Source organism: Acromyrmex echinatior, chromosome 12 (genome assembly GCF_024713525.1).
Source record: "Acromyrmex echinatior isolate Ae372 chromosome 12, ASM2471352v2, whole genome shotgun sequence".
In the NCBI taxonomy this organism is placed as follows: domain Eukaryota; kingdom Metazoa; phylum Arthropoda; class Insecta; order Hymenoptera; family Formicidae; genus Acromyrmex; species Acromyrmex echinatior.
In genome coordinates, this window is record NC_141863.1 from 7,049,767 (window position 1) to 7,063,277 (window position 13,511).

Here is a 13,511-nt window from a genome sequence, read left to right on the forward strand (position 1 = left end):
AATATTTCATACATATTTTATATAAAGTTTTATTCGAAATATTGTTAAAATATAGATATTTAATATTTATATGATAAATATACATAAATATTTTTAATAAATATTTTTTACTTGGATTATAATATCTCATTATGTATTTTTATAGTATTTACTATACATTTATAATAAATATTTCATAAGATTTATAATAAATATTTATGATCTGTGCAATCTAAGATCACAAAATATTCACAAAGTATTTAAAATAAATCTTATAAATATTTATAAACATTTTGTAAATATTGTGTGCTATCTGGGTACTTGACTTATTACAAATGTCCTAATATTATATGGAAAAAAAGCTCTAAAATTTTGTTGGATACGGATCTCTCAAAATAATTTTGTTGGACCATTAAAATAATTATATTGGAAACTAAGAAATGATGATCAATCTATGAAAAAATGTGATATTCTATCAACCAATTTCCAACAACATTATTTTAATGGCCCCAACAAAATTATTTTCAGATCCGTTCAAGCAAAATTTTAGACCTTTCTTTTTCAAGATTTTAAATTTTCAGCAAAATCTTTTTCTCTCCGTGTAATATTAAAAATGATTAAAATAACTGCCAAGTAAAAATATAATACTACGTATCGAAAATTCTACTGGATTATTAAATTAAAAATTTCCATTTATTCACATTGATTAAAACAAAAATCGATACACTAATATATTAGGTGTTGGAATTAATTCGTAGCGTTTTACAAGTGATGGGAAGTACTTTCATTAATGTATTTTTTAATGCTCATGTGAAATAAATAACATTCTTTCATTAAAAAACGCTACGAATTAATTCCAACACCTAATAATTGGGGTAGATTTATTTAATTGCTATTTATTAATGAGAGATTGAAAGATTTCAATTGATTATTAATCAAATTTAAAAAGATTTAATTGAAATATATAAATTTTAATTAATAATAAGCTTTGACATAAATTCTGGCAGATGAAAAAGAATGCTACACTCACCAAGTTCCTTGACGGTAATAGGTTGGTAATTCTCAGGCTGATGGGAAGACTGAATCAATCTAGCCTGGCTGCCAGTACTTCCCGCCGAGATAGTCGACGTAGTGCTCAGCGTCAGATGATTAGGTGTGCGGCCGAGAGTCGTCTTCTTCTCGCCTAAAAAAGCCTGTGAATCTTCCTCACCTTCCGACTTTGTACCCGAATCCATCTCGACCTTCGCTTCGCCTAAAACCCAGAATAATAAAGCGTTGAATAATTTATCAATAATAATGTTATCCATTATAATTGAATCATTATATCGCTTCATGCTTTTATTATCTTAAATTTAAATTTTTTTAATGAATTTAAAATATAAATGAAAAACTTTTTTAAAATTGATGGATATAAATAATTATGGATTATAAATTTACATATCAGAATCTATGTATGTACAAAGGAAGATTTTGCTTAAAATTAAAACTTATTTTGAGTCTTACGAAAGTTCGTCTTACCGGAAGTGTCGCTTATGGTCTTGCTCCTGGAGCGAAATGTTTGCTGCTGGGGAGCCGGCGCGTCCTCTTGATCCTTATCCTCTGAACTTTCGTGCTCCACTGGCTGCTTCGAGTGGCTGTATTTGCGCTTCTGAGAACTGGACAGCAGCTGCTGCTTCATCGCCTTTTTCGACAGCGTACCCGTCACACCATTTCCGTTCTGCGTCTGGCCCTGACCAATCTGTTGTTTGTTAAATTTTTCTACGTGACCGGTCGACATTCGCGGTGCCATCGACATTGGCGCCTGACTCAGGTTCTGCTTCGTCGAAGGTATGCTCATATTTCTCACCGACTCACGGATGATCTGCCGAATCGTCTTCAGGAACGCATTACGGAATTCTGTTGTACTGTAAATGAAAATTTGAAGCAACGTTAGATAAGGAGATTGTTTAATTATTTGTACAATGATAAAAAATCCAATAACATTCTGTTAGTATTGCTGGTTATCATTTCTTTTAGGATCTCATCTTCTATCTATTGGTCAAATCATTTCAACATTATGGACTTCAATTATTTTATATGACTAATAATTTTAAACACTTAATTGATATGGATTGTAATGGATAGAAGATTCAGTCTAACTCGATTGCTATCCCATTCTATAATAAGCATTGAAGAACACTAATACAGAATCGAATCGTATTGCGATATTGTATGTATATTTTGTATGTAATTACTGGCGAATATACACAATAATTCACGCATCATTAACTGCATTAGCAGTTGCAATTAAGAAATAGCTCGATCCAAAAACATATTATTATGAATATATGTTGTCAGCAAATAGTTTTAGAAAAAAAAAACACTGTATGTATATATAGATTTTGCTTAAAAAAGAATGTAAAAAGTGTAGCGGAATATATTGGTTTGCAACATGAAAACAATTTGATTAAAATACTGGCAATTGGATAAACAAAATATTTATTTAATTTAGCAGCAATTTATTTCCAATCTGACAATATATCTTATTAATTTTCTTGTTCAATTTATAATGACAAAATTATATTAGCTGCGTTGCGTAATTGATTGCAGTCAAGTGCAATCAATGGCCATAAATCAATTGCCACGGATACAGATCAAACTGCGTTATTTTATTATTAAATTTAATAAATCGAGATGGTTTGTTTTTTAGAGAATTTATTTTCGCTCGTTTTTATTTAGATTTGTTTCAATTTATATTCGTCAATTCAATAATTAATCAATCGATATAAAAAGAATTTTAGGAAAATACCTGTTGGATAGCACGTATACTTTCTCCGATCTCCTTTGTAATTGACTTCTTAGATGAATCAATTCCCACAAGAAGTGGGACTCCATATCCTTGGCGGAACTAGCCCTGACCTGGACTTCCGTCACCGGGATTAGCACCTGATAACGGATGATCTCTACTTCACTTGAGTTAGCCTTCGTTGAAACTCCCTATAAAAATAGACACAATGACTTCTTGAGTATTAAAAGCATTACGAGAATCTATTCATCGATATAGAAAAATGGGTCATATGGATACTGACCATGAGCTTCTTTTTCTGTCGCAACCTCTCTTTGCATAAGAACACGACGGCCGATTTAAATACGAAGCACATCGCATGCAACTCGAGACCTTTCTTTATCTTGCCGAGAAAGTCGGAAATGTTGAGCCATTCGACACCGCCATAGTACAAAAGATCGCCTGGACTTAAGTCGATCGGCTGTCAAGAAATGAATGCGTTAATCGACGATATTCTAAGCTATTTTCTGTATAATGTAATTAAAAAATTATATAAAATTATATTCAAATTATGTAATCAGAACAAGAAAATTCTAAGTTCAACGTAAAATCTAACAATAATAATTAAGAAGAGTTAAAAGAGATTTCTATTTTTTTTTTAAATTATAAAATAATATTTTCGAACTTTCAGGTATACAACGTTATCACTTGTTAAAACACAAAAAATAACTGAAAATTACATCTACCTAACTAATTTTCGAATAAATTATTATGTAGTGTTTGTTATATTTTTCTTCTCTAGGGACTCACCTGTTTGCAGGACTTTTGGTGTTGCCTGAACAGGTGATCGAAAATAGCGCCGTACTCTTCGTGAATTCTCTGCATTTCGTTTATGTGTTCCGCCACCTTTTCCATGCCTTTGAGCGCCTCTGCAATTTACATATTGTGATTAAATCCCTGATAGTCTTAAATTGTTCGTGATAATTACCGATTAAGTGTTGGTGTTCTTCGCTTCGTTCATCGGTGAGATTCCTAAGCTGCTGTAATAGCAGCGGATACTTAAGTATTCTTTGTATAGGTTTTATCAAGTACGATTCTAAGGTCGATGAGTGTTGCTGCCGGGGATTTCTTGCTTGCAGGAACTCTTGTAAAGCTTGATTTCCCTCGTCTGAAATTGTCAATTATCTTAGATAATTATCGAGAGATTGCTTCGTTCCGTCGTAATGATAAGAAATGCGATTTGCATGAAAAAAAAAAGCATTCATCCGGTCTGTCATTAATATTTTCAGATTGTCATTAAAATTCAGATTCTAGGACATTTCTGCATTTCTGCATAAAATTGTTACATTAAAAATTGAATAGGCAAATGCAACGCTTTAATTAGTATTAAAATTTTAGAAAATATAAGATAAAATTTTACAGAATAATAAATGCGTGACGTAGAAAATGACCGAGCGTTCTTTTTGAATGGTTAATGGCGCAGCCTCCAGCGACACAAAAATGTCATCCACTTGCGGAAGGTTGACACGAATAATAAATCGGATAACTTTCCGGATACAATACTTTTATAGAGAGTAACTTTTATAGAGAGTAGCGATTGAGGTTGAAGTTATTCCCGGCAAATGAATTATCGATTACGAAGGATCAGACGTTAATATGGACGAGGAAGTGAAGGTCGGTACTCGCGAAAAAGAGATCAAGGTATTTCAAGAAGAAACTTACTTGGATGTAAAACTTTCTGAGCCTTCGAATGACTGGCGCAAAACGAGCTGTATAGCTTGAAGTGATTTACGTAATATAAGAAGGCACTTCCAATGGAAAACAGGACTCCCTGTAACAGCCATGAAAAGTGATATGAGAGTTCATTTCAGCCTCGAAACTCATTAATCAAAATAATTTAGTGCAATATTATATTTTGATACTAATATATTTATGCTATTAAAACAATGTATATCATTTTTCATATTTTAAGAAATATGAGAAAAACTTCTAAAAATGTCTAATAATTATAATATTTATTAATAATTATATATTATTTTATATAATTAAATATTTAAATTTTAAATTGCTTTAAAAATAATAAAAAGTCTCAAATGTATCAATCTTAATTTTCTTGATTTATAAAACATAATTTTGCTTTTATCAGTCAACTATTGAGCAAATAAATGAATTATAAATTATGTAATTAGATTTGAATCGAAAGTGCGCACCTTAAATTGACTCGGATGGTCAAAACTGTTGAAATCGGCCTCCATCTCGATGGCGTGATCGAGATTTTGCAGGAACTGTCGTTGAAACGTGACAATTTCCTGAATATTACCAAACAGCGCGTTGATCTCCGCGTTCGACAAGAAGGTCTCGCGTTTAAGGGGTTCCAAATAGTTCTCCAGCAAATTATTTAAATTCTATGAAACACAAACGGGAAGAAATTCATTAGTCAGCCCCATTAATCTGTTAATATCGAAATATATACAAATCATCAATCTATAAAAATTATAATATTCAATTTTTATTACCTTTACGTAAGTCCGTTCAGTCTCAATCAGTTCTAAAATCACTTTCTTTAGCTTCTCAGCGTCGCTTAGCTGCCGGCTTGGTGTGAGAGCCTGTGAGTGGGAACTGACTACACTTCCGGTGGGACTTGACTTTCTGGTCTCACCTGGAGAACGACAGATTACTGTCACTTGCTCGGCAGTTTTCAAAAGATTCTCAATCTCAAAGGAATTTGTGCGCGAGCTTTGTTTATTATCCGCGTGGCTGGCTGACGAGCATTCTTGCATAATGTTCTCCTTGCCTGCATCATAAAATGAAATTTATATTAAGATGTGCTATAACGTACAAAAGTTCGTAATTATATTAATTAATAATATAATTTTTTCTATATAATTTATTGATAGTAATTTTCATTGTATTAAAAGTAACGCATAATTATTATTTATGATAATTTATTATTGGAAGAAACAATATATAATTTGAGATAAAACTTCTTATAAAAATAATAAACAGGCGAAAACATTTTTTAATTAATTATTACGTTACACGAATTTAATTTTTACTGTGTCAGAAAATCAACTTTCCAATATCTAAAATAATTTTCATTACTTCGCTGTCGCTATATTTTAGTAAAATATAAATTGCGTCGCACTCAGCAATAAAAGAATTAATCGCGTGCCTTGATGTATTCTGTTTCAAGAGCAACGTGTTTTCTTCAGCGTAATTTACTTTTGTGATTTACATGTCCCATTAATTTAATGGGTTTACTTTAGAAGTAATATAATCTTCAGTAATAGCAGTAATAAAAATAGCCCTTAATGCAACAATTTCTTGAAGAATAGGACGAAAGGACTCACTCCATCCAGGTGCCGGCACAATCAGACCGGAAATCATTTCTTCGCTGATTACTGGTGGGTCAGTAGGCGGCGGCGGACAGACCAGGCTCTCAATTATGTCATCGGTAACTCGCATAATGCCTGTGAGATCCGGTGGCTCCGTTCTGGAGGATCGCATCATCATACAGAGACCCACCTCCTCCTGTAGAACACTCTCCAAGTACATCATATCCAGGTCACTCACGATGGCGCCGTTGATTACCATAATCTCGTCGCCCTTAATGATTCCTGAAACCAGAGTCGCCATGTGAAAATTTATCCTCTCTAAAGAGGATTTGTGTCGGAGAAGAATATTTGCAGCTTAAAATTTTCATTGATAATCAAATATTTATCGTTGGCTGACAACGTTCGAAGATTAGCGGAATTGTATAATCAGTCTTCATCGTTGACATGAACAATTTTTACTTTATAAACAATCGTCCAAGTATTTTTATCACCAACACTCATAAACTTAGGATTTGCAATGCAATAAAAACGTTAATTATAGCGACTACTGTATCTTTTAAGTAGTGTAAGTATCTTTTAATTCCGACTGACATTTTTCGCGGCTGCCTCACGATGTGCCTGCGAAGATGATCCAACCGCTCAGCTCGGTATCTTTCGCAACTATAATAAGTCGCTCCCTTCGATCGTGTTTAACGAGCAAGCTGCCCGATAAATTTAGACAGGATTTACGGAAAGGCGGCGCTAAATGTCATTCTGATTTGTTCGCGCCTGCGGCCCTAAGATCGTCCCACCCCCGGCGTGTGCACATATATGCAATATATACATATATTTTTATTCTATACATATTTCTTTTTTTATACGCGTTATACGCGCTTCATTTAACCGTAAGCACGAGACTCTGTTCAACGAGCAAGCGACGATGCGCGGAAAATCGATGATTTTTCAATGGCGTCCTTGCACATCCTGGCGCCGATGCGGTCTAAGAAAATTAATAAATCGGACCTTGACATAAGTCATCTTTTAAGATCCGCAAGAAGTTAAATCGAGAGTGAATAAGCGAGGTAATCTTCTACAACACGACATCATTTTCATTCCTTTGGAATTTGATACATTAATGTAACGCAAACCTATCCATATTAATTTCACAATTTGTTAATTTCTCTTTACTCTTTCAATTCTTCTAGTAAAAAAAATCAATACTAATTCTAGTAAAAGCTATATAAACTTTGTAATTAATTTAATTTAATTTTTTTATTATTATTATTTTATTATTTCAAAATTTTATAACGTAAAGTTAATCAATTAATAAAAGATCAACAGTGCTTAGATATAATAGAGGCTGACAATAAGAAAAAATGATCGCTAATAAATGAGGAGAAATAAAAAGACCTTGTAACGATCGAAACTTCTAATCGTTGCACTCGAGGGACGTTTATTTTAGTTAGACGTTGTCCTAGATAAGGGGTGCTTACCGTTTTGCATGGCGACACTCTTGTCTTCCACTCTACTAACGTAACAGCACAGCTCATCCTGCCTATCGGAGTTTTCTATGAGCTCCGCCTCGACGGAGAAGCCCCACATTTGTTCTAAAGTGTTTCTTTGCAATTCCACTTGATATAAAATCTTGGCACAGACTTCCACGATTTCGTGCGTATGCAACTGCGTGCAGCAAAAAAGTTACATCAAATTTTCATTATAAGAAATCACTAGAAGTCGCAACAACTTTATTCATTTTATAAAGTGCTTGATTATTTAAAAAATGGAAAACAATTTTTTTTAACGCAAATATTTCCATTTTCTATTTGATTAATCTAATTATACGATTATTTAAGAAATAATGTTTTCATATATTCCAAAGAAGTTTCTAACTTTTTTATTTGTATATTAAATTCTATTAAAATGCGTTCTTAAGAACTTTTAGAACTTTTGTTCATTTATATCCAAGGTAATTGGTGACATTTTTATTCGTAATGCACACTTTACTTTAAACCTTCCATAATCATTTCCTCAAACTCAGTTTAAACTCGCCAATTTCGATCCGTCGAACTTACATAGGTTTCTATCAAATCAGTCCTATGTGGCACAAAGTAATTATGGTCCTCCATATCCCGGCGCTTTTTGACGCGCACAAAGTGCTCCATCGGATTGAGATTCTTTCTGGTGCACGCGCTAGCTAGGAACTCTTCCACGGTCATAGCGTCACGCAGGAACACCGAGACCAGCTGAAACAACAAACAGGAAACACCGGGTCGCGCTCGTCTTATCCTTATTATACTCTAAGTGTAAACGGAAGCATAGAATGTCGATCAACTCACCCGGTGTCCTGACGATCGTACCTGATTTTCCGGCACGGACACCTTCACGCTCTTCTCCTCGTCCCTGGACGAGATCTGCAGCGAGCGCCTGCTGGAGCCGCTATTCGATCTCGACAGCAGGGGCGGTCGTCTCTTCGTCGCTCCGCGACCCGCCAATAAATTATTCAGTAGAGACGGGCTACGCGCGCAGATAAACGCGTGGAAGGACGACACCGTGAACACGCCCAGTTTGTTTAGCGTTTGCTTTGTGGCGCGAGACACATGCGTCAGTAGACTCTGAGGGAAAGACGTGAACATTGCTCATTTAATCTTGGATCAAGCTGCTCACTTATCATAATAAGTTATCGCCTTCGAAAAGAAAAAGAATTTTGGGATTTTTGTAGGTTTAATACATTCCATTCCGCGTGAATCATAACTCCGATAACTCGAGATAAACTTTCCATTCAGGCCATTTGATTATAAAAAGAAATGTAATTATAAATTATTTTTTATATTATACGTGAATACATAGTTATGATATATAATAATACAATAATGATACATTAGGCCTTCTTCTTTATAATAATTTTTGAAATTTTTATAATCATTATGAAATAAATGTTATTTAACAAATGCAAACAAAGATATTGTGAGTAACCAACGCAGCGTTGTGATCAAGTCACTTAATTGGCCCGGCACGGAACGTGTTAAGAAACTTCTCACAGATAACACAGAATTTCAAAGCAGATTCAGAGAAATGTGCTTTCTCGCAAGAAGAATCATAAAAAAATGACATTATAGGTTTAAGAGACTTCTCAGAGATAATGTAGAGAGATCCAGAAACGCTGGTTGTCGGAAATATATCCCTCTTTAAAAAAAAGCCATAAAAAGAATGAACTGCCCTTCCGTAAAATATTGTCTATTCCAATACAATTTTCAGTTGCTGATTATGAATTATCACTGTCAATAAAATCGCTTGACTGTTACGATCGTGAAAACGTTAATTTATCGGATATTGCCTGGTCACCTAGTTTTCCCTCTCGACGATCGATATCACTCATAACGAATGGTGCAAATTAGATGAGTGAGACGCAGATGGACCTCTAACGAATCCTGATTGCGTATACGCTGTGGGAAACGAAAGAGATGATTTTTTTTTTTTCAAGCAATTGCAGCAACCCGCGCAGAGAGATTGCAGCGCGTAATATTGTTTTCCAGTGAGAAGTCGAGAGAGAACCAGCTTTTGCGCAAAAGCGGCAAAAGTTTACAACCAGATCACAGCGTTCCGTTCGATTGCGATTGGAATTGAGCGTAATATGTCCGTTCCGCATCGTAGCATTGGATAACGAATGACGAGAACTCGCGTATATGTTGTGTGTATGCGGAAAGAACGGTTTGTTGAAGTATTAAAAAATTTAATCCAGCCAGAAATGATTGATTGAATGACATTGATTTGATATTAAATCGCATCAATTCGAAGTTAATCGACCAATTATTCCTTGCTGGGAACTAAATACAGATCTGAAAATAATCTTGTTTGTTATCAAAATAATTACAAAGTATGACGTTCAAAGCATAATAAAAATCTTAAGCTAATTGCCAAAATGTCAAAGTTGTTTACAACGCATTGCTTTTCAAGTTTGTGATTTTTCTATATAATTTTATATTTTGTGGTCCAATGAAATTATTTTCAGATCTGTATTTAACTGAATTTTTAAATATTTCAATAAATTTGTTCTTTCCGTATATATGGGTAAGAATTAATTCGACAATTCTCTGAATTTTTCGCGATATAGAGGAACACTTGCATGAAAGCGACTGTGCAAGCTAATATGTTTAAATCGGAAAAATAAAAAATATATCACGAATGAAGAATATTTATGAAATATTGATTTTCATATAAATTCATTAATTTATTCACAAAATTGCGAGAAAAATATAACGAGGCATATATATATATTCTTACGAAATATAAATATTCAAAGTATTTTCTATTATTATGAATATTGATGAGTGCAACATTTTCATATACAATTATATGCAAGAAAATATTATTGTATTACAACAACAAAAATTACTGAATAATCATAGCATGTATGTGTATATTCTAAAAATATAAAAGATGTAAAATACGAGATTTGTAAATATAAGAGATATAAAATGTGAGACTTTTCTCTGTCAAAGTAATCGTACCCAGGTATGCATATTGCATAAGATATCTAAAAGACATCTTTTAGACATAAGACATCTAAAAGACGTCTTTTAGGTATCTTATGCAATATAAATGTTATTTGAGTATCTAGTGCGAGTTACGGTATAATGCAGTACCTTTGATACCGGTCTACAAAAGCGTTAATATTCTATATTGCATTCGGAGCTGACGTTTCAATGAAGTTCGTGCTTACCTTTGGATTGGGCAGTTCGCCACTTTGCAAACTGGCCATGTAGCACCGCAGGCGGAATTGCTCGCAGTGGAGCCGCTCCAGATTCTCCTCCCACTGTACTATTTGATTGTTGATCTGCTGTTTGGTGTCGACATCGGAAACCACTGATTGCTGAAGATCCGCCATATGCTTCATCTTGTGGTCCTACAAACAATCAATACAATTATTGACCTACTTTTCTCTCTCTCTCTCTCTCCTTTCCTTTTATTAAAAATTATAGTTTCAAAATAAAAGCAACATAATTAAAAATATTTCATAAATGATTCTAATTAAAAATATTTAATCTGTTTTATAAACTTTATATTTATAATTCTTGTATAAAATGTTCCTTAATAAATTAATAATAAGTTGATAATATAAAAAATTGCAAGATTTTCTCCCACATTCAATAAATAGTTCTTTTCTTTCATGCATAAGCTTCTTTTTTATCACTTTCCTCTAAACTTTTGATGCTTCTATAGAACAAGCTGAGCCTAACAAAATTACATCAGTCAACTTTTTCTACGTACCGATTCGATCGCTTTTTCCAGACGGAAAATCTCCTCCTGCAGCAAGTGCAGCGTGCCGGTTTTGCCGCGATGACGCGCGAACGCGGCGGCGCACGCCGAGTGAATACTGTTCACCCAGTTCTCCAGTTCCACTTGACACGGCGCCTAAACACAAAACGAACACACCATGTTTTTTCGCTGAACCAGAATTCGGATCTTCGATTCTTCTCCATCGGCCTCGGCAAATTTCGCCCAGCTGATCGATCGTCGCTCGCGATGTCGCTCACGCTTCCAAGTGATTTAAAGTGGCAAGCTTTAAAGTAGCTTGCAGTGGCAGTGGACTATTAAAAGTTCGTGTTGCGTGACCCGGGAACGAGTTCGTGAGACGGAGTTAATTAAATACACCTAGTTAACAATTCGCGCGGTTAATGCACTCCCGAGGGCTACTAAAGTGCGGAGATCAAACTGAGCTGGCATAATTGTTCCCTTTGACTTTCCAATAATTTGCCATGTATAGTACTTCCTACAGTCTTACTCTCCAAGTTTAATTGGCATACTATTTGCGATAATATTCGATGGGGGATAATTAAGAAGTTTGTACATAAAAATAGCAAAACTATGTACAAATTGAGCGAATTAGGTTGAATTATGTATAAGTCTAGTTTTCATCTTTCACATTTTGATTTAATTAATTCTCTACTATTAAAAGTTTAAAAAGTAAAGAATATTTCATTACGGAAAAATCTTTTTAATAAACATCTGCGAGCTATAACATTTCCTTTACTATTTATATATTTCTTTTTACAGATTAGGGCAAAGTCGCGTTAAAATTTTGTTACCTGAAACAGATAGGCGTCCCCAAATGCGGTGCTCAGGCAAAATATATAATCTTTCTTTGGATGTTCGGGAATCGGCTGCATGATCGCACCGTCGACGATGATCAGGTGTTTAGGTGCTGCCTCCATGGCCCTACTCTCCTGTGAATCGCAGGGATAGAAAAGGAGAGTGGTGCCCTTCAAACAGACCCAATAACCCCTCCAGCCTCTCTTTTTAGCTAGCTCGATTTGATGCTTCTTGCGCAACAACCATTTCTTCACGCTGAGAAATCTAGAAATTCCGATTGCATTGTCATCTTTTTTATTTTTCTTATATTTAAATTTATTAAAATTATATTATATTAAAAAACAATTTTATATATTATATATATTTATTGTTGTTTCTATTATTTGTCCCGCTTGTCCCGTCAAATTAAATTTATTTTGAGATTACCAGATTTTTAATCGAATAATATCATAATGATAAATGTTTATTATGTAAAAATTTTCACCATTCATTCGTATGTATATTCATATTTATGCTAATCTGAATCAATTTACAATAAACGAAAGGAGATAATTTTTGCATAAACATTGGTCATTATCATAATATTCGATTAAAAATCCGGTAATCTCAGTCCGATCCGATATTCTAGAAACTGAACAAAAACGGACTTTGATTGATCTTCGTTTGTGGCCTTCGTATATCTGTGTCACAACATTATGCGAGATATCTATATACAGATTCTCAAGGCTCATTATTTTTAAAAAATAAAGAAGTATGAGAGACGTACCCTGCCTTCCGAACTGCACCGGTGCAATTGAACGAAGCTGCAGCCGTGCCGGTCTGCTTCCGATAGGGCGAATTTATAGCACTCTCGCCGTCGTCATCATCGCTGACGGCAGTGGTGAGGGACATCCTATCATCGTCCGACATCTGGAAAATACGTCAGATTTTACTTTAGCTACGGTAAGTGCGCTTATCACTGTGAAAATCGAGACAAATACGGACGACTCCGCATCAAATTTATAATCAATTATTTCTTGTTCTTTTCAAATTTTTTTTTTTCATTTGCACTTTATATAAATAAATTTATAAAATTTTAATGTTATATTGTCGACATTCCTTACAGAAATCTAATTTAATATTGCTAATTTAATACTAAAAATTACTTACCTATTTTGAATATTAAAAACAATAAATAATAGTATTTTTAATAACTCAAAATAAGTATAATTATTAATCACTATCTAATAATTCTATTTAATAAACTTCTATAAGGAACAGAATCGTCCGTATATATGTATGAAAAAGAAATATATGTCATGTATAAAAGACAGAAAATGTGCGTAGAAAAAAATGTATTGTGCGATCGTGAAATAAGGTGATAA

General features: G+C 33.9%; 1 protein-coding gene across 14 annotated transcripts in view; it reads right to left on the bottom strand.

The window, feature by feature from the left end:
* Positions 1 to 13,511, bottom strand: part of sif (guanine nucleotide exchange factor still life) — a 51,802-nt gene that overhangs the window by 8,325 nt on the left and 29,966 nt on the right. For 12 of the 14 annotated variants that reach the window (XM_011062788.2, XM_011062789.2, XM_087411652.1 and 9 more), the window contains 17 exons: positions 12,914 to 13,056; positions 12,144 to 12,411; positions 11,326 to 11,469; positions 10,778 to 10,960; positions 8,394 to 8,669; positions 8,130 to 8,300; positions 7,551 to 7,737; positions 6,094 to 6,360; positions 5,260 to 5,537; positions 4,954 to 5,148; positions 4,466 to 4,574; positions 3,732 to 3,911; positions 3,554 to 3,672; positions 3,048 to 3,224; positions 2,768 to 2,955; positions 1,498 to 1,883; positions 1,010 to 1,231 (listed from right to left, as the gene is read on the bottom strand). In XM_011062788.2, coding sequence (XP_011061090.1) covers positions 1,010 to 1,231; positions 1,498 to 1,883; positions 2,768 to 2,955; positions 3,048 to 3,224; positions 3,554 to 3,672; positions 3,732 to 3,911; positions 4,466 to 4,574; positions 4,954 to 5,148; positions 5,260 to 5,537; positions 6,094 to 6,360; positions 7,551 to 7,737; positions 8,130 to 8,300; positions 8,394 to 8,669; positions 10,778 to 10,960; positions 11,326 to 11,469; positions 12,144 to 12,411; positions 12,914 to 13,056 — 3,493 coding nt within the window. The remainder of the gene's footprint in view (positions 1 to 1,009; positions 1,232 to 1,497; positions 1,884 to 2,767; positions 2,956 to 3,047; positions 3,225 to 3,553; positions 3,673 to 3,731; positions 3,912 to 4,465; positions 4,575 to 4,953; positions 5,149 to 5,259; positions 5,538 to 6,093; positions 6,361 to 7,550; positions 7,738 to 8,129; positions 8,301 to 8,393; positions 8,670 to 10,777; positions 10,961 to 11,325; positions 11,470 to 12,143; positions 12,412 to 12,913; positions 13,057 to 13,511) is intronic. The other 2 variants (XM_087411656.1, XM_011062790.2) reach the window with 1 other exon arrangement.